The 21,164-nt window shown below is 37.0% G+C and overlaps 2 protein-coding genes across 2 annotated transcripts; one reads left to right on the top strand and one right to left on the bottom strand.

Annotated features, from left to right (window-relative positions):
- The first annotated feature begins 218 nt into the window (after nucleotides 1–218).
- Nucleotides 219–3,891, top strand: LOC140990764 (protein REVEILLE 6-like). The gene is made up of 8 exons (XM_073460622.1): nucleotides 219–514; nucleotides 1,181–1,238; nucleotides 1,687–1,810; nucleotides 1,897–2,073; nucleotides 2,167–2,250; nucleotides 2,746–2,855; nucleotides 3,175–3,234; nucleotides 3,497–3,891. The coding sequence occupies exons 1-8, from the start codon at nucleotides 297–299 to the stop codon at nucleotides 3,593–3,595; spliced, it is 930 nt and encodes a 309-aa protein (XP_073316723.1). The 5' UTR covers nucleotides 219–296; the 3' UTR covers nucleotides 3,596–3,891.
- A 357-nt stretch (nucleotides 3,892–4,248) lies between these two features.
- LOC140990554 (uncharacterized) lies at nucleotides 4,249–8,355 on the bottom strand. Its single transcript, XM_073460292.1, has 8 exons — nucleotides 8,143–8,355; nucleotides 7,876–7,980; nucleotides 7,375–7,553; nucleotides 6,795–6,925; nucleotides 6,239–6,386; nucleotides 5,983–6,149; nucleotides 4,654–5,614; nucleotides 4,249–4,545 (listed from the first exon to the last, which is right to left on the bottom strand). Exons 1-7 carry the CDS (start codon nucleotides 8,220–8,222, stop codon nucleotides 4,664–4,666), a joined length of 1,761 nt encoding a protein of 586 aa, XP_073316393.1. The 5' UTR covers nucleotides 8,223–8,355; the 3' UTR covers nucleotides 4,249–4,545; nucleotides 4,654–4,663.
- Nucleotides 8,356–21,164: the final 12,809 nt, after the last annotated feature.

The raw sequence follows: 21,164 nt of genomic DNA, 5'->3' as shown, positions 1-21,164 counted from the left end.
TGTGAGACGGATCTCTTATTTGGGTCATCCATGAAAAAGTATTACTTTTTATGCTAAGAGTATTACTTTTTATTGTGAATATGAGTAGGGTTGATCCGTCTCATAGATTAAGATCCGTGAGACGGTCTTACGTTATACCCAATCTTTGATATTTGTCAAAATTTATTTATCATTAATAAATCTCTATAATATATTTGAATCAAAGTACGGTAGTCAAGTGTTGTTTATTTGTGCCATGATTCGAATCTAACTACGACCGAACTACTGTTTCATCTCAGCTGAGGAGAACCCGGCGCATGTTATCACTCACCACAAACCCACCAGATAGCTTCCCCTTGGATTCGGCGGCGATGGCCTTGCCGAATCTCGGCTCCTTCTCTTCTCCCGGGGTCTCCAATGCCATATGTTCGCCCGACGACCCGAATAAGAAGATCCGAAAGCCCTACACCATCACCAAGTCGCGCGAGAGCTGGACGGAGCCGGAGCACGACAAGTTTCTCGAGGCACTACACCTGTAAGTTTGGAGGTTCAAAATTCCCTTTTTCACTTCAAAATTCCGTAATTTATTGTTCTAAATATGAAATTAGGGTTTTTATTTGTGTGGTGTTTGCCGAGAGATGAGGGATGAGGTCTCCTTATTTGGATTAGTTCGAATTGAAGGCTGTGGTTTGTGCGGTTGCATTAGGGTTTATGAGTTGTGCAGTGTGGATTTGAATTGGAATCACCTGAATTGGGAAATATGATTTCAGAATATCATGAGTTTTGTGAATTTCATCCTTTTATCTCTTGTGGTTTGAATTATATTTATTTTTCGTACGACGGTGCAACATTTTAGAGATTAAATGAGTTCAAATGAAGTAGTTTCTCAGCTAAATTACCGAGTATATTGTTGATTCAACCAGTTATTTTGACGTCGAGGGAAGGTTCATAGATCTCGTGACTTGCTCAATTTCTTCGAATGAAAAATTGTATACTTGTGGGCACTTCTGGATGCAAGATTAGTTGTTATAGAAAATAATGATGGGATTTTATATGTTTCTATCTTTAAGGTTGTGAGTTGCTTCATTACATTGTCACTGTCTATTGCACGATGTTTTTATGTTTTTAGTTATTAAAGTGTTCTCGTTTTTTTACCTTTGTGGTGCAATTATCGGATTATGTTTGTTTTTGCTGATAACAGTTTTGATCGTGATTGGAAGAAGATTGAAGCATTTGTTGGATCAAAGACAGTCATTCAGGTTATTTCTTATCTTCAGCTAGCCTATATACTCCACAGCTCCATTTGATCGTTTTGTAATGCAAATAGTCAATGCATTATTGTCCCCATTGCGTCTATATTCTTCCTGGACTATTTTTTCAGAAGTTTTTGGTGTGAAGGAAACTTATTTCCTTGATTGTTTGAGGGTCGTAAAAAGTTTTGATTTTTATGCAAGTACGTCCCTGCTAGGTTTAATAGGAAAATTAACCTTTTATTTTCCGCTGCCGAAATTCATTTTTGTTTTATAGGTTATACTGCCACTGGTTTTTTGCATGTTTTGCCATATTGAGTCCAAGAGTTATGCGTTCGTCATCGAACAATTTTTTTAACATAGTTATGGCTAATATAGTAATATTTTGTTACATTGGACTTTAAAAGCAAAATATTTCTGTCACTGTATATATGAGATGGTTTATAACTTTTTGTAGATTCGTAGCCATGCACAGAAGTATTTTCTGAAAGTTCAAAAGAGTGGAACAAGTGAACATTTGCCTCCACCTCGGCCAAAAAGGAAAGCTGCCCATCCCTATCCGCAGAAAGCTTCTAAAATTGGTATGATTTTTCTGTTAAACTGTGAATTCTGAATGCTGGAAGCTGGGATGTATGATAGCTTAAAAATTGGCTTGATATGTTTTTAGCAACTGCGGTCACGCAAGCAGTGTCAGCTTTCCAGTCATCCCCTGCTGTTCCTGATCCTGGATTTGGAAGGAGGCCCAATTCTTCACCGTTATTGATGCATTCTGATGCTGCAGCATCCAACCATAACTGGACAGACAATTCTGTGCACACTACCAGTTTGTCACATGCAACTAGAGGTCCATTAATTTTTGTTGCTTATATGAAAAGTTATTTTATTGCTTTAGCGTAATAGTATCGGTAGAGAGGTCCAAATGTCTGTTGTGTTGCAGATGATGTAAAATTTGCTACACAGTCACTGCCCAGTAATTACTATTGCAGCAGCAATGAGAGCACTCCACGTACAAGGCCAACAGGTGAGGCGACAGAAAATATTGATATAGAATGCGAATGAATGGTGATGTCTATGTTGTATTGGTTTTTTGTTTCATTATACATCGACCGAATCTATCTTGGTCATTTCTTGAATATCTCGTGAAATTCATTTGCTTTTTTAAGTTGATGGTATATATTGCTCTTAAATTCTTGCACTGCCCGATGTCTAAATCATTATTATTTCCTGGATACCAAAGGACACTGTTTCCTTTATAGATGGATTGCTTTCTGGTAGCGATTATCCACTCTTTCGTCTGATATTCCTCACCATTGTCTGCCTCATGCATTCTGCTTTTCCTTTGAACTTGTTCTTTTTTACTAATAATAGGTCTGAGCTTTTCATTATCATGTCTGTCATATCTTAATATGATCAATAACTTATTGATTAAATGGGATCCATCGACCTAGTGGTATCGATACCATCTTTAAACTGATGCCTTCAGTTGCTTATCACCTTTTAATTCTGTCTTATGCAGTTCTTCCTGATTTTGCTCAAGTATACAGCTTCATAGGAAGTGTCTTTGATCCAAATGTGACGGACCAATTGCAGGAATTGAAGAAAATGGACCCAATTGATGTTGAGACAGTATGATATCATTTTTACCCAATTGAAGTTATTATTTTGATAAGTGAATGTAAAAAATTCCATATAAATATGTTGTCCATCTGCATTTAAAATGTTTCAAAGAAGTCATGAGTGACACTGTAGATGAATCAGGAACAGAGAATTGAATTTATTAAATTCTCAATGTTCATTTTGCTTATGATAACATATTTACAACTCGTTCATTCCCTCGCTCTGTCCGATAGATAATACTATCATCTTTGTCAAATATTCCAAAATCAATGCTTTAGTTTTTTTGTGAATGCCTTAGCATCTTACAATCCCTTGGAATCTTGAGCAGGTGTTATTGTTGATGAAAAATCTATCCATCAATCTGGCCAGTCCTGATTTCGAGGATCATGTAAGTGCTAATTTAGCATTTGGTTCAGCACAAGTTTATCATGCAGTCTCTCCTTCCTATTTCCCTATACTTGAATATGCTTCTTCCATCTCTACTATTTGTACTGTCTTCTTTTGGTTTCTGTTATCACTTAATCTTCAACGCGTAAGATGTACATGCAATGTTTGCCATTAATTCGTCTCCATCTTTCCTTGAAGGCATGTATTAAGGTATAATGAGCTGGTGATATTTTTTTACTCACAATATCATTTTACTATTGCAGAGAAGGTTACTTTCATCATACGAGATCGACTCGGAGAAAGATAGTGCTTATGATGTAATTGATCACATCCTTGGTAGTGAATCTGAGGATGCGACGTAATTTATGATGGTATTGGTGTGCGTATGCTCCTTTGGTCATTTTAGAAGTGAGGTGCACCATGGATCCATCAGTGCATGAATGGCGCATTCATCTGACTTTGGATGTCAACTCTCTTTAATGACAGGATAGGGGCAAACTTTTGGAGACTCCCCACTCCTTAGAAAAGTTGTCAATATTATGTATTTGTTTGTATTGTTTCTCGTCACAAGTTTTGTATCTCTACTATGTATTTAATGGTTATGTATATATTGTAGCGTACATATAAATTATTTGTCTATAAATGCAAATTTTGCCTTGTTACTGTAGTTAAATTGATGTGTTCAATTAGTTTGATTGTACTAACAGGCAAGTTTCAAGAAAATAGGCGACGTTCTACATCACCATCCTGGGTTTCGATTTTATTGCCTATATCCTAAAGGCAGCTGGGAGAAATAATTGTAAAAACACCTCCCACGTGGATGTCATTGTAAAGTTCACCGCATAGCGGTTTTTCAGTCGCTACCCAGATAGTAGTATCTTGAGGAAGTATCCAAGATTCTTATTATTTTCCGGATATAGGGAGTCATTTTAATTCTTTCCTGAAATCAAGTTTTTCAAAACCAAATCCTTTGATACAAATATATCGTAAGTGCAAACCATCCTTAATATCACGCAGCGGAAATGTCAATGTATACAAGCACATTATTGTAAGTTCTCCCTAAACATTTCAGTTTCCGAATCTTCGATCTATGAGCTTATTGTGTTTTAAACCTTTAGCTGTATATACTCCTAATATTCAGAATCAAGATACGTAGGACCGAGTAAGGAGATTACTTAGCAAAAACAGCAACGAAACGTCGATCATTGTTGTAGTGATGTTCTACCGCCTGGTTGTGTTCTTGAATATGGAATACTACAACAGAATTTGTCAGCATATAGCATGCTAGACGCCTTTTGATCATCGAATCCACCTGTAACAGCACGATCGGATCAAACGGATTGGGTGAAGAATCTAAGTTCACAATGCATTGATGACATGGAAGATGCTTGACGATCTCAAATCAACAAATATTATATACCTGAAAGTGATTATCCAAAGCCACGAAAGGTTGCTTTATCTGAAGAATTCCACACATACGGTCGCTCTATCTGATTATGTTGCTGTGGACAGATATACGGTTGCTGTGAGTAATGTACGTCAGAGTCATTAGCTTTTGGTTTTGTTAGAGCTGTTCCGTGGAAAGACGTTGGACCAGCATTAGAGCAAGTATGGTGATATGGACTAGGTGGTAAATATCGGGTGATGGTTGGGGTGGTTAATGGATGGTGAAAATTCACTCGATCATTCCCTAGATTGAAATATGGCATTTTTGAATGGAGCATATCATGTGATTGATGTTGCAGAGAATGCAGCTTCCCCCAAGTAACCAATCTTGGGGCGTCAAGAAACGGTTGAACTTTAAAACTGTGTTTTGAAGAATTTAGAGCTTCTGGATTTTTTGTGATCTTGGCCGCCAAATGTGATGTTGATGAATCATCTTCCCCCCAATTACAATTAATTGAAGAAGTTGGGAGAGGAGGAAATATGAAATCATCGTTTGTGATCAAGGTGTCTTCATCTGGCAAATTGATTTCAGCACCTGAATTGGCTTCTTCATCTGAATTGTACAAAATATTGAAGTCCAAATTTTCTGGTGAATGGTTTCCAATTTTTGAATTTGATATGTGATAGACTCGCTCCAGTTGGAGAATTTGTGATATTTCAGCCCATTCATCATCAGAGGGGCATTTGTTATCCTTGATTATTCCCAACTCAACATTGTCTCCCCCTCCTTCATTTGTCCAGGAGGCTTCACATTCACCAAGAATCGAATTTAAGTAAATTTCTACATCTGAGAAAGGAAATTCATACTCAGAACTGTCATCTTCTGTTGTGCAACGGACTAAATCTCCTTGGTTATTCTCTATTGTGGAGAAACATGGTTTCTTAAAGACTTCCATCCCATGTTCTGAACAATAATCAAGAAGTTGTGATGTCTTCTGCATTGATCATGAAAGAGGGAATGGTACATCATCATAACGAGCGATGAAATAGCATAATGCCTCACATTCTTGGTTTAATTTCTACTCCTTTTACACCAATCTATTGTGATAGATCAGTTACAATGTATTTCTCGAAGGAGCGCATGCACTGACAAAAAAATGGCGATTATATGATAGTATAAAGGAGAGAAAGTAAAGAATAAAGCAACACCTTGGAGTTTTCCTTTACCTAAGTAAAAGACCTGCTATCAGTAATGTTTCTGAAACCTACACTATATGATAACCACAAAGATATATAACACAAATAAGGAATCTAATAAAGCAAAAAAGCCAGAGACTTGATCCAAAAGAGGAAATATGAGTACCTCAATAAGATTTGTAGGGCAACCACTATTAGTTTGCAAATGACTTGGGGGAGGATTATTTGGCGGTGCTGTAGAGCGTCGGTTGCTGGAATCTGTAACACTAAAACTCCCCATAATTTGGTTGGCGCCAGATCCTTTGCTGCTATTTTCTTGAGCAACACAAGCTTCTAGAAAATTAAAAGCAACATCAGAAATTTCCACAAATCCCATAAATCTGTCTAAGGTTACTTTTGCTTAAGCATGTTCTCAACCTTACCGGTCTTATCCAGGACAAAATTATCAGCAGTTGCAGTCTCACATTGCTCAACAGTCACTGACCGCGATTTCTCCAGGAAGGGTTCCTTCTTTTTTGCCAAATCAGTTTCCTCAAGTGAAGCATCAGAGTGAAATTTCACATTATCAATCTGTTAAGCCAAAATGATCTCAGCTCGTCTCAACATTATATATATCATGGAGCTCACATTCATGTTTATTTAAACGGAAATTCAGTAAAAGATGCCCCCCCCCCCACCCCTCAACCCAGAACAATATGCATCTATGCTGGGGATATGATATCTGGAAATTTTTTTTCAAAAAAACCAACTTAATCATTCTGATTACGACTAAATACAGTGGCAGCAAAACTTTATGTTCCAGGTTCTTAAATCTTTTGCAGGCATTTCCTTTCTTCAGCACTTAGGACCAGAGAAAGCATTTTCCAAATTGTATGTCAGGCCCAAAAGGGTACAGCGACTGGGACAGAACTCGACGGTATCAGGATTAGTTGAACAAATAGAGGCTACTAAGAAAGCTTCAGAAAAAAAATACCAGACCTTGAGACAATGCGGAGGGCGGTAAGGGTTGCCACTCTTTCGAAGTTGAAATTGGTCACATTTAGGGGCCGAACTTCCAGCTTGATATCCACTTTGTCCGAGTAAAGGCTGAAATGTGGCACCTCTCTTCTCTGTGATACAGATTAGATAAATTACGTAATCAATGCTATCAGAAACCCATAAGAAAAGGTAGCTTCCAAACCATTCTGAACAATATAACAGTTAGGTAGGTATCCAAACGACTGCTTTGATCATGCAATTGTCAAACATTACAAGCAAGACTTATTTATAGAATCATATTAATTGTTGAAAGAAATATGTTTCTTAACAATAGGCCTTGGTGACTTTTTGGTTCTTCTACAATAAACATGAGCAGTCTGGGCCAAACAGATACTTAGAATTCGTGGCACACAACGTACAACAACATGTTTATCATTAAATCATGAAAATATCTACCACTCCTCGAGAAATATCCAGAAATCCTGGTAAAAAATTAACAGTTCTACAGATATTATTACGGGACATGAAAGTTCTACTATTTGAAAACTGTTCTTGCAGGTGATTACAAATAATTGCTGACCTGAAGGGAAAGTTATTTGTGATTGACTCCCTTTACTAAGAACGAATGACCGACAATCCCACCTTTCAGCTGGTAAATTAAAATTCCATCTCTTGGACGGCAACGGACACCAGAGTGATGGATTGCTAGATCTCCTTTTGCCTTCTATTTTATCCTCCTCAGATGCACCATCTAGTTCACTACTTCAAATGAGCATCAAATTAGGAATCATTAAATAACACAGCCACTACATTTCTAACACAACTCCGGCGTCAACTACGAATACTGCTACAAAGTCAGAATTCATAATCGTTCAGATAAAAGCTAACTACTCCTGTGAAGTTATGAAATAAATAAATAAATAAATAAACATAAAAAGAAGACCATGGAGCCTAGCTAGCGATACATAGTTTACAGTTAAACAAAAAAAAATTCAGCTCAATGCTGGATCCTTGGCATAAATCAGGTCGTTTACTCTAACCTCTGGATCACAAACAACACCATAGAAGGAGTTTCACTTACCGCAAAGTTAACAGATCAAAATCTGGAGGTAATTTTCCGCGAAACTCCTTATCGCAAAATTCCAAAAGAAATGCTCTCGTATACTTATTATTCGACTGTTTGAACCTGCACGGTCAACAACATAACATTTCCGTCCGTAGAATATCGGTACAATTAACCAAATCACAAGCTAAGCTGCACGCATGAACTCAATACAACGTCATAATGCAAAAAAATTCAAGCATTGCCAACACCGTTAAACTACAATCAATTGGCGATAGAAATTACACTGGAAACTGCTCCGAACTCTGCTCCAACCCCGGAGTCTCCAACTCCGGTAAACTTCGGTCTTCAATTTCTTCGCTCATCTCACGGAGCTCGATTACGCTTTGGAAAAAAAGAAAATGTGACTAAAATGCGCAGATTTGTGCTGAAAATAGTCGTGAAATGGAGTTTAAACAATAGGTTTGATCGTAGCGTTTTGAGGAAGAAACAGTGATGGAAAGTAACCGCATGCACCCTGTGATAGCCAGTCTGAAGGTCTGAGTGAAGTTTAACACATTCTTAGTGCATTATATACTCAAATATTTTGTGAGCTCTTATCTCCACGTCATAAATCAAATACTGCATTTACATTTATAACCCTCACTGTTATTTTATCAATGAGTAGGTCTCTTGTTAGACGTTTTCACGAATTTTTATCTGTGAGACGGGTCAATCCTACCGATATTCACAATAAAAAGTAATACTCTTAGCATAAAAAGTAATATTTTTTCATGGATGACCCAATTAAGAGATCCGTCTCACAAAATACGATCCGTGAGACCGTCTCACACAAGTTTTTGTCTTTATTAATATTCATGTATATTTCCAATATTAAAATAAATTGATTGTATATTTTATTTTTTAATCTTTAACTTAATATTGAATATATATATATACACACACACACACACAAACATCTAGTACAAATAATTTATTATTAAAACTTTATTTTTAAAAAATAGTTCAACATAGCAATACGAAATTTTATATATTACGAAATGATACAAAATATTTTATAAATTATTCATTCACTCTCAAATAATGATAATTTTTTATAATGTTGCCTGTGTCTTCGGGGAATGTTGTCTGTGTTAGATTCTACAGGATCTTGAGACATTGTGAAATAAATGAAGTGTTCGGTGTATAGTTTTTTTGGTGGTAAAAAGATTGGTGTTGAGGTTAAAATGAGTCATAGAAAAATGATGTATTTATAGAATTTTTCTAAAAAAAAATTGTCGCAACGGGTAAATTAACTGTTGCATTAACGGACAAAAATGGAAGCTACGTTCATTTACCAAATTGAAGGAACGGTCGTTTACCAACGNAAAAAAAAAAAAAAAAAAAAAAAAAAAAAAAAAAAAAAAAAAGCTGAGCTTGCAGCATGGATGGCTTCCACCCGCTGAACGCACGATGCAGCTCACGCTACCTGCTCCAGTTTTTAAATTTTTTTTTTTTAAAAAAAAAATGGGAAAGTCCGGACACTCAGTGGACATTTCTTACATTATTACATGAAATTAAAATAATAATACTATGAAAATTATACTTATTTTTTATATGTCAAATATTCACAATTGTTGAAAACATACGACAACTTAATTCTCGAGATCTAGTCTTAAATTTGAGATATTGTACCGAGGAAATAGTGTTTTTCTATCACCACGGTTCGAACATCGACATCTTCCATAATCGATTTAGGATTTGTGTCACTTTACTGTATGGGTGATGGCAGCTAATAATTTTTCTCAGAGTTTCTAAATCACTTAATTGTAGTTTCCTATTTCGTTGCATGAGTTTTTACAATTCAGATAATCTATGTGTTGGAGTATTATTTTAATTAGGCTCAAAAATAAACAAGCTCAAGTCCAAGGAAAACAGAATGAGCCCATCAATAATTTAAATTAATTTGATTAAGTCAAAAGACATGCAAACATGAGAAGATAGTGGAGCAGATAGAAGAGATTATGGGAGAATGAAGAAAACTGACAGCAGCCAGAAGAAAAGAATCGGCCGACACAGGGAAAAAAAACACAATTCTACGCACAAAAATCTGCAAAAAGCTCTCTACTAATTTTCAGTCTTCAAGCATTAGTTTTTAAGCTTTTCAGTAGTTGTTCTAGCATTCTATATCTTCTCGTTTTAGATTTCAGCAATAATTTATTATATTTTTCATGTTTTGATGAATTCCTACAGTTTTTGTAAACTCAAAATTATGTTAGGGAATTATTTCCATCTTCGCACCTGGCACGCCCGCAAATCAAATATTGTGCAAACAATTTTTGGCACGCCCAATAGGACCCTCACTATGCCGCCAAGAAGACAAGAAAACGTCAATCATAAGAGCGGGGAGACTTTGGCTAATCAAGAAGGAACTCAGGTTCAACAGCCTGAGCAGCCTGTTGTTGAACCACAGGCTGAAGAAGTTGATATGATCAAGTTTCAAACAGAGTGATGGAGGAATTGACTACTATAAAGATTGAGAAAATTTCACAGGCATTATCTAAGGCAATGTCTGACTGTTTGAAGACTCTACTGAGTAAGCTGAATCAGTCTATCCGAGGGGAGAAAAATACCACTACCAAAGAGATTGATCAAGGAAGCAACCAGGTCCATGAATTTGACCAGGGAGTAGGAAACTCAAGGGCTGACGATCCTCGCCGCCTAGAGTTCACTCTCCCAAGTCAGCCAGAAAGAAGGTATACACCACCTCACGGGAGAGAAGAGACCTTAGGGGGGAGAGCCCAACCATATTCACGTGCTCATGGAGTGGGGAGCTCGAAACAACCAGTTACTCAAGTGTACAGCGTGACAAATCGTGACAAATCCTCTGTACCAACCAGAAGCTTATGATGATATATCACACATGGATTATCCAGGAGTAGATGGGGGCTTCCCAGGAGGTAATGTTGGTTTAAATGCAGGGTTTCAGTCTCGGGGGTCAAATTATTACCATCACCCACTCTCAGCTCGGAACATCCACGTAGTTGATCTAGAAATGGTGAGAGAAACTGTTCAAGAGCTATATGGGCTAGCCTTGAGGCAGATAGGCCGCCAGAAATTCCACAAACCATATCCAGACTGCATAGACGTGAATAGCCCATATCCAAGGGGTTATAGATTTCATGATTTCAGCTTATTCTCCGGGGAGGCACTACAAGAAAATATGAATTCAACAACACATCAAAGACAACGGTTTTTTATTAAAACCGTTGTGTTTTTTCTTTTAACGACGGTTTCAACAAAAACCGTTGTCGTAGCCTAAAAAAATCCGCTCATAGAAAACAATTTTTTAAAAACCGTTGTCTTTTAGCATTTTTTGGAGGTCAAAGACAACGATTTTATAAACTGTTGTCTATTAGCGTGTTTTTTGGGGACAAACCACAACGGTTTTTTACAGTTGTGGATTAGAGTGTTTTTTGGACAAACAACAACGGTTATCTTAAACTATTGCTATATTTAGCGACGGTTTTGCTTAAATCATCGTTATATTTAGCGACGATTTTTTAAAATAGCGACAGTTTTAACAAAAATTGTCGTTAATAGCGACGATTTTTGCTTAGCGACGGTTTATTGAACAACCGTCGCTAATACTGACGGCTTTTGCTTAACCGTCGCTAATAGCAACGGTTTAACAAAAAACCATCGCAAATTGTCTATAAATATCCGCGTTTTCGGTCCATTTTCCTCAAAACGATAAATTCTTCTCTCTTAGACGATTTTAGTTTCGATTTAGGGTAAGTTTTTTCGCTTCAATTATTGATAAATTTCCAAATGTTAGTTAAGATCATGAATATTATTATCTTAGTCAGATTGTAAGTTTTTTGGTAGATTTATTAAATTATAAAAGGAAATTTTTTTATTTTACGTAAAAAATTAGCGACGGATTAGACATTAAATTATAAAAGGAAATTTTTTTATTTTACGTAAAAAATTAGCGACGGATTAGACATAATCCGTCGCTAAGTAGCGAGGATGTTTATCTAATAAGCGACGATTTTTAAAACTGTCGCTAATTTTAGCGACGATATATCTTAAATCATCGCTAATGAGCGACGGAAACCATATCATAAACCGTCGCTAAAACCGTAGCTAATTAACGACGATTTTTGAAAAATCGTTGAAATATGATAGCTACGACAACGGCTTAAAACCATTGTCATTGAACGTACTTTCAACAACACTGTCAGTTACAACAGTTTTAAATGACCTAAATTTTAGTGTTTTTGTTGTAGTGAGGACGGCCAGTCCAGCATGGAACATATAGCTAGATTCACCATGCAGTGCGAGGAACTAGCCAACTTGGAGAACTTCAACAATTTAAAGTTGCGGCTATTCCCGAATTCTCTCACAGGAACTGCATTTGCTTGGTATGCTTCACTATCCAGAAATTCAATGGTGAGTTGGCAAGAGATGGAAAGACAATTTCACATTCAATTCTATAGAACAGAGCCAGAAGTGTGTATTGCCGATTTATCCAGGGTCACCCAAAAGAAAAGAAAATATGGGATTCTTTTATCGACAGGTTCAAAAAGATGAAGAATAGGTGTAAGGTGTTCCTATCTGAAACCGAGTTCGTGAAGATGTCACAAAAGGGGCTGGATTTTTAATTAAGGAAGAAATTCCAAGGTATGAAGTTCAGGAATTTCTTTGAGCTGGCTGCCAAGGTTGCTGAATACGAAGAACTATTGCGGGAAGAGTCGTACAAAAAAAAACTGCTATGGGGTCTTATTATCAAGAGGTGGAAGATGTGATATTGGCATAAATTCGAGCAGCTGGTTCTTGTACAGTTCCCCTGCTAAAAAAGAAACTGACATAACCTGAGAAGAAGAATAGCCCCCAACTCCCCAAGGATATGCAGTACACGTTTGACATGTCAAAAACCGATGAAGTTTTTGATTTTTTCGTAAAAGAAAAATTCATCACTTTTCCACCGGATCATAAGGTGCCGCCCAAGGAGAAGTCAAAAGGTCGGGAATATTGTAAGTACCACAACTCTTACAATCACGCTATTAAATCTTATTGGGCTTTCAAGAACATTTTGCTGGACAAAATTAACAAGAGAATCTTGAAGTTCCCTAACAAACAAGAATCAATTGCAGTGGATGATGATCATTTTCCCCCAAAAGCTTCTATTAATGAGAATGTGACAGATTTGAGAGATCTTCTCAATGAGAAAAAATGCCGATCCTTTTCAGTGAAAGACCGAATAATCAAGAAATGTTGGATCTCGAAGGGTCAATTTTTTGAAGCTAATGGAAGGCATATTACTGATCGAGTAAGAACATATAAGCAACGTTTCCCCAGAAATGGTGGTGAATCTGCGGCCTAGGCCGAGGAACCAACATTTCTTCTAGAGACCAGTGTGTGAGAATCAAGGATTCAGAGGGGAGTCATCTCATGAGCATTACCAAAGATACTCGTACAAGAGAAACATATGTAGAATTGAGTCGCGAAGGGTGGAAACCAAGAAAGTATCAACTGATCAAGGCAGAGAACGACGTGTGGATGAAGTTTCAAAAGAGAAAATGATGGAGATCAGGGGAGAAAAGCCCAGGTATGTCCTTCCAGCTAGATGCGAGTTCAATGAGTCTTGGAGAGTGACCCAACACAAAAAGTTCCCTAGGCCACCTACTAGGACTCAAAAGAAACAACTGTTGAGAGAAGGAGCTATTGCAAGAAGATAAGAGTCCGCCAAGTTGAGAAATAAACCCGTAATTGATATTTCAGCCACCAGAGATTCAGCAGGGAGTTTGATAGGATCGATTAACGTAACAAGAGTGTTTAGAAAGGGGGGGTTGAATAAAAACTCACAATTAAAACTGATCTTTTCGAGTTTTGAGTTCAGTTTGGTGAGAAACTTATTCTCGGAATCTTGCTGGTCAATGACAATCAGTTAAACTGAAGTAGTTGCGGAAATTAACTGACTGAAAGATAGAATACAAAACTGAAATAAAATACACAAGGATTGTTTTTGGATGTTCGGAGATTTCAATTACTCCTATGTCACCCCTTCTATCTCAAGGATAGGATTTCCACTAAAAGACTTTGATCGAATACAAGATTTGTACTGACCCACTTCAGTTTGGACTTATCACTACCAAAAACTGAAACTCTTAGTATTACAAAATGTTCTCAGTGCGTAACTGATCTTAGCACTATCGAATTTAACGATTATTACAAAGTGCTAGTGAGATCAAATTGTAGCCTTGACTGCTACGAATAAATCAAGTAAGGGTGAGCTAAGATTTTGACAGAGTAACAGCAAGCTTTGAATAGAGTGATCTATGTCTTCTTCTATTTTTCAGCCGTTCTTCTATCATATTTATAAGCTTCCCTTCCAACGGTAACTTGAGATATGTTTGAATCTTTGTATCCGTTGATTGCCACTTCATCATTCCTTGGGCATTGTTTGCTTCATTTATTATAATGCGGCGTCTTAATTCTTTAGTCGAAATGTGTTGTTCTAAGCTATATTGATTGAATTGCGGCGTTTCATATTCAGTTGTAATCTGCTATGTCTCTTTGTCTGTTGAATGTTCTTTCCCGAGACATGTTTAGTTGAAGGAAGCATACGGCTGAATATATCAACTGATCGGTTTCCAACTGATCAGTTTTTTTCATTAGATCTGCTGATTTCAGTTGGTAAGTCCAGTTGCTGAATATAATTGCGCGTATCAGTTGGTTGATCAGTTTGTCAAACTTCAGAATTTAGAGTTTGGTTCATATTTTGTCAAACGCCGAAATTTCGTTTACAACAACAACTGATCAGTTTTCTTTATTAGATCTGCTGATTTCAGTTGTTACGTCCAGTTGCTGAATATAATTGCGCGTATCAGTTGGTTGATCAGTTTGTCGAACTCCAGAATTTAGAGTTTGGTTCATATTTTGTCAAACGCTGGAATTTGGTTTCCAACAATTTCCCCCTTTATGGTGTTTGACAAACTAAGTAAATAATAACTGATCATCTGAAAACATTGTAGATAAAATAAGAGGTTGATCTTGATCAACTGAATAATAATCCACACAAATACAAGATAGACTTGTAGAGATTTTTCTTCAACGAGAAGATTTCTTCTGTTGTTCTAGAATCTCTTTGATTTCTTCCCTTTTTTTGTCAAACAACTCCATCTTCAAGGATAATTTTCAAACATCTGTTGATAGAAAGTTGACAGAGTTAGATACGTTTTCAACAGCAGAGGTTAAAGCGATTTGAAGTACATCTATCTTTTTGATACGAGTGTCTCTACAACATCAACTCTTTTGCTGATAGAGTCTTGAGTCACTGAGAGACTCTTAACCAAACCTCTGTTCTTCTGAATATCATCCACTGTTCGAGAGAGAGATATTAAAGCATCTTGAATTGTCGTCAGTTTCTGATAGTTGAATTTTTCAGAATGTTTCAGTTTCAGAGAATGCTCTAATTGAGTATGCTGAATCTTGTATACATGATTGATCATTTCATTCATATTCAGCTGAATGTCCTTAATTTCTTCAAGAACTTTATCAAGATCTGTAGAAAAATGAGGCGGAGACTGACAAGACGTTCCTGGTTCCGTTGACCCTTGATCAAAGACCACCATGGTCTTATCAGATATCATCGTTTCAGAAACAGTCTGTGCTGGAACATCTGTTTCAGTTACTGCCACTTGGACTGTAGGAGGTGAAGATTGATGATGATCAGCAAAGATACTTTCCTGCTGAATAGGAGAAACTGCAGGATCTTTAGTTGATTGATCATGAGCTAATGCATCTTCTTGAAAATCAGCTGAGACTTGAGCTGGCTCATCAGTTGGAAGTTTTTCAGCAGTAATCAACCCAACCTCCATATTTTCAGCAATCNTTTTTTGGACTGACACGTGTCCCGAATTTGAACAGTCACGAACAAATGTACTATGCCCGCTTCAATTCAGTTTTCTTTCTTACGCATACAATCAGTTCCTAAGAGCATACTAATTCCAAAGCTTATCTTTTACGAATTTCAGATCATTTTATCTTTCGAAATGGCGAATCAAATCCCAGCTCACATGTTGAACGCTATGGCCATTGATTTTGACTCAGTTTTATCAGTTCAAGAAGCTGATGTTAAGAACGTCTTTCTGAAGATTGAATCTGCTGGTCTCAGGATGTTTTTGGGACAATCTTCGCAGGAGATATACCCCAAGGAAGTAAATTAATTCTATCTGAAGGGGTTTGTCACTACTGATGGAAGTATCTCTGTAACTGTCAATGATCAGCTGTTGATCCTATCTGAAGAGACCTTCGGAGATATTTTCTCTTTGCCAACTGATGGGTACGTCAGCTTCTCTGAAGTCAAAACATCTGACATTGAAGAAATGCAATCTTTGCTGTCTGCTGATGGGCGGAAAATTAAAGTTTCCGATCCTAAGAAGGAACTGAAGCATGAGGTTCAGTTATTAGCCGACATTGTGGCGAAGGGCATATTGGCTAAGGCCGGCTCTTATGCTGCCCTTACTCTTGAGAAATTCCAAGCGTTGACCATCATCATGGGAGGGAAGAAAGCTAACTGGAGGCACATTATTTTCAATATTTTAAGGAATATTCTTCAATCTGCCAAACAATCAAGAGGCTTTGCCATTCCAATCAGTTATCTTCTAAAACTAAAGGGATTGGTAGCTGACAATGCTGGAAAATCATCAAAGTTCAAAGTCTTCACTGCCAAGAACATCTTGCCGCCAAAGACCAAACTAGACATTTCTCCCAAACAGTTTTTGAAAACCAAACAGGAGGTTANGGCCTTCTTGACTGGTGTTGGAGCAGGTGGTTGCGTCCTAACCTCCTGTTTGGTTTTCAAAAACTGTTTGGGAGAAATGTCTAGTTTGGTCTTTGGCGGCAAGATGTTCTTGGCAGTGAAGACTTTGAACTTTGATGATTTTCCAGCATTGTCAGCTACCAATCCCTTTAGTTTTAGAAGATAACTGATTGGAATGGCAAAGCCTCTTGATTGTTTGGCAGATTGAAGAATATTCCTTAAAATATTGAAAATAATGTGCCTCCAGTTAGCTTTCTTCCCTCCCATGATGATGGTCAACGCTTGGAATTTCTCAAGAGTAAGGGCAGCATAAGAGCCGGCCTTAGCCAATATGCCCTTCGCCACAATGTCGGCTAATAACTGAACCTCATGCTTCAGTTCCTTCTTAGGATCGGAAACTTTAATTTTCCGCCCATCAGCAGACAGCAAAGATTGCATTTCTTCAATGTCAGATGTTTTGACTTCAGAGAAGCTGACGTACCCATCAGTTGGCAAAGAGAAAATATCTCCGAAGGTCTCTTCAGATAGGATCAACAGCTGATCATTGACAGTTACAGAGATACTTCCATCAGTAGTGACAAACCCCTTCAGATAAAATTAATTTACTTCCTTGGGGTATATCTCCTGCGAAGATTGTCCCAAAAACATCCTGAGACCAGCAGATTCAATCTTCAGAAAGACGTTCTTAACATCAGCTTCTTGAACTGATAAAACTGAGTCAAAATCAATGGCCATAGCGTTCAACATGTGAGCTGGGATTTGATTCGCCATTTCGAAAGATAAAATGATCTGAAATTCGTAAAAGATAAGCTTTGGAATTAGTATGGTCTTAGGAACTGATTGTATGCGTAAGAAAGAAAATTGAATTGAAGCGGGCATAGTACATTTGTTCGTGACTGTTCAAATTCGGGACACGTGTTAGTCCAAAAAATTTGAATAAAAATATGTGTAAGTGTGCTGTAAGCGTGTGTGCAAAAAGTGAGCGGTTTAAAATAGGCCACGTTATGAAACTGCAGTCACGTCAGTTGATTTGGAATATAATAAATTTGTTAACTTATGTGAGAAGATTTGTAAAATATCCAGCTGAACAATCAGTTGGGAAACTGATTCATTTCAGTTGAGAATTCACAAACAATTGTCCTCTCAGTTAACATTTTCAAAAACTGATATTCCCCCTTAATCGGTGCATAGAATAATTAAAGTGACGATATAAAATAAATTTAAGAGTCAGAAAGATTATTGTTTGCTGAAACGTTGACGGCCCTCCAGCTTCCATGAATTTCGGCTATAAATAGAAATAACACGGTTAGTTTCAGTCATAGTGGTGAAAATATTCAAGACAAAAAGAATGGCAGATACGAGTAGCTCGAGTGCTTCGCTGTTTGCTCTGGAGGCCAGGAAGGCTGTTATAGAAGATGAAGTCTTCTATAAGAGTCTTCACTACTGGGAAAAGTTACAGAAGCTTGAGTTCCTGTACAATACTGGGAAGGCTACCACTCCTGAACTGGTGGCACAGATGAAAAAATTGCGGGAGGATGGTCATATCTATCAGCTAATGCTTCGAAAGGAACTGAAAATCCTTAAGCGCATAGCTGTTTCTCAGAGCTTTGACAAGACATCTACCGCACCTTTATCCGCTTGGTTGAAAATGTGGATAATTGTTGTAGAGGAAAAATATGATGATGTAATCCGTGCAAACGTTTATGGTTGAATGAAGTATTTATATGAGCTTAAATTTGTTTTTCTCTTTCCTGCAAATGATAAACTTCATCAGTTGTTATATATATGAATTGCGAACTTTAAACAGATGAACTGATGAAAGACTAACTTATATCAGTTGACTATGAACTGAAATCAGTTAAGCATTAAGTAATAAATGACAAACTGATATCAGTTGATAATGAACAACTGATAAATAAGAAGCCTGGGTAAATGAGAAAAACGCTTCGGTTGACTCGAGACTCTTTAGCTTCTTCAACATTTAATGTCATCTGTCTATAAAAAAGACGATAGAGATAAAATGTGAGATAATAACAGTTCAATATGTCGGATTCAAGTAATTCTGATGCATGCAGCAGTACGCATATTCAAGTTACTGAACAATTAAGTCCTTATTTAGAAGAGTTGAAGAAAACGATGGAGGAATATGTCTTGACGAAAGTGATGTCAACATGGTTCAAAATTCATGATTTGCAGAGGATAAGTAGTAGTGGTGCTGCTCCTTCTCGTGCTCAAGCAGCAACAGCAAGAAAATACATTGATCGTTTTGAAGTCAAGCATGTTACAGACCTGGTTGATGACAATGTTCTGTTACATGCAATGCTATGGAAGGAATGACATGTAATTGAGAAGATTTCTACAACTGAATCATTTTCTAGAATCCGAATTTATGAGTTGAATTATTTGATTACAGAATGGCAAGATTCAGTTGGTTCTAAGTTATATTCTGTAATATGGAATCGATTTTATTCTTAATAAAGTATCATTTCTAATTTGTTGTTGTGTTCTGATTTTCTGCAAATAATTTTATTAGTAAGACAGCATCAATAATAATTTTAAGACAAGTCAATTAAACCAAGAATATTGCGAAAGTAAGAAAACTTAGTCTCGGGTAATGGTTTGGTGAAGATGTCAGCTGCTTGTTGCTCAGTTGAAATATACTCCAGTCTGATGTCCTTCTTCAAAGCATGATCTCTAATGAAGTGGTGCCTGACATCTATATGCTTGGTCCTCGAGTGAAGAACTGGATTATAGGTGATGACAATTGTGCTCGTATTGTCACAAAATATGGGCGATTCATTTGTGATTACTCTATAATCTTTCAGTTGTTGCTGGATCCAGATCAGTTGTGCACAACAACTACCAGCAGCAAGGTATTCTGCTTCAGTTGTTGAAGTAGCTATGGATGTTTGCTTTTTGCTGAACCAAGAGATCAGTCTGTCTCCTACAAACTGACAAGATCCACTTGTACTTTTGCGATCAAGCTTACATCCTGCATAATCTGCATCTGAATATCCACCTACATTGACAGTAGAGTCTTTAGAATACCATAACCCAACATTTTGTGTACCCTTAAGATATTTCAAAATTCTTTTAGCAGCTGAGAAATGTGATTGCTTAGGATTTGCTTGAAATCTAGCACAAATACACACAACCAATACAATATCAGGACGACTGGCAGTTAGGTACAACAATGAACCTATTAAACCTCGATATAATGTCGCCTCAACTGATATTCCCCCTTGATCAGTGTCCAATTTTACTGATGAGCTCATGGGAGTATTTGCAGCTGAACATGATTCCATGCCAGATTTCTTCAGCAGCTCCTTTTTATATTTAGTTTGACTGATGAATATACCAGTCTTCAGTTGCTTCACTTGCAGTGCAAGAAAGAATGTCAGTTCACCCATCATGCTCATTTCAAACTTATCCTGCATTAGCTTAGTAAACTTTTCGCATAATTTGGGGTTAGTTGACCCAAATATGATATCATCAACATAAATTTGGACTAATAAAATGTGATCATTCTTAGCAAATTCGAACAAGGTCTTATCAACTTATCCAACAGAAAAATCATGATCAGTTAGAAATTTTGAAAGAGTTTCGTACCAAGCTCTGGGAGCTTGTTTAAGGCCATATAAGGCTTTGTTCAAATGATATACATGATCAGGAAAGTTGTGATTTATAAAACCTGGAGGTTGTTCAACATATACTTTCTCTTGTAGTTGACCGTTTAGAAATGCACTCTTTACATCCATCTGATATACCTTGAATTTCTTGTGTGATGCATAAGCAAGAAAAATTCTGATTGCTTCCAGTCTTACAACTGGAGCATACGTCTCATCATAGTCAATTCCTTCTTCTTGCCTATATCCTTGCGCCACTAATCTTGCTTTGTTGCGTACAACTGAACCATCCTCGTTCAGTTTATTTCTGTATACCCATTTTGTACCTATAATAGTTTTGAAATTGGTCTTGGAACTAAGTTCCAGACATTGTTATAAGTGAACTGATTTAGCTCTTCTTGCATTGCATTGACCCAGTTAGGATCAGCAAGAGCTTCATCAGTTTTCTTCGGTTCTAGTTGTGAAACAAAAGCTGAATAGATAAATAAATTTAGTACTTGATTGCGAGTTCTTACTGGATCAGATGGATTTCCTATTACCAGTTCAGGTGGATGTGATTTTCTCCATCTGTACTCAGTATTTGTTGTATCAGCAATTTCTTCAGTTGGTAACTGAACACAGTTTTCAGTCTCAGTTGGTGCTTCGTCAACTGGTATTTGAATGTTATCATTATGCTCTGTCAACTGATCATCAGCAACGACTTCCTGCACATCTGATTGGTCCAGTACTTCTGGTTCAGGTGTTTGAAGTATGTTTTGATAGCCATGACTTTCATTTTTGTCATCATCTTCCAAACTGATATCTGTAAGTCGATCAACTAGCTCAACTTGATCAGTTGGCTTATTAGTTAGTTCAGTTTCATCGAAATCAAC

The sequence above is a fragment of the Primulina huaijiensis genome, chromosome 12 (genome assembly GCF_012295235.1).
Source record: "Primulina huaijiensis isolate GDHJ02 chromosome 12, ASM1229523v2, whole genome shotgun sequence".
Taxonomy (NCBI): Eukaryota; Viridiplantae; Streptophyta; class Magnoliopsida; order Lamiales; family Gesneriaceae; genus Primulina; species Primulina huaijiensis.
This window is presented reverse-complemented; position numbering and strand designations above follow the sequence as displayed.

Bases quoted from the DNA above. Each gene is read 5' to 3' on its own strand.
- LOC140990554 (XM_073460292.1), bottom strand. From the start codon at position 8,222: ATGAGCGAAGAAATTGAAGACCGAAGTTTACCGGAGTTGGAGACTCCG. The intron at 6,926-7,374 runs GTCAGCAATTAT...TCTGTATCACAG, and splicing joins ACAAATAACTTTCCCTTCAG to AGAAGAGAGGTGCCACATTT. The intron at 5,615-5,982 runs GTACTCATATTT...TGATCAATGCAG, and splicing joins GCCCTACAAATCTTATTGAG to AAGACATCACAACTTCTTGA.
- LOC140990764 (XM_073460622.1), top strand. From the start codon at position 297: ATGTTATCACTCACCACAAACCCACCAGATAGCTTCCCCTTGGATTCG. The intron at 515-1,180 runs GTAAGTTTGGAG...TGCTGATAACAG, and splicing joins TTTCTCGAGGCACTACACCT to TTTTGATCGTGATTGGAAGA. The intron at 2,251-2,745 runs GTGAGGCGACAG...TGTCTTATGCAG, and splicing joins TCCACGTACAAGGCCAACAG to TTCTTCCTGATTTTGCTCAA.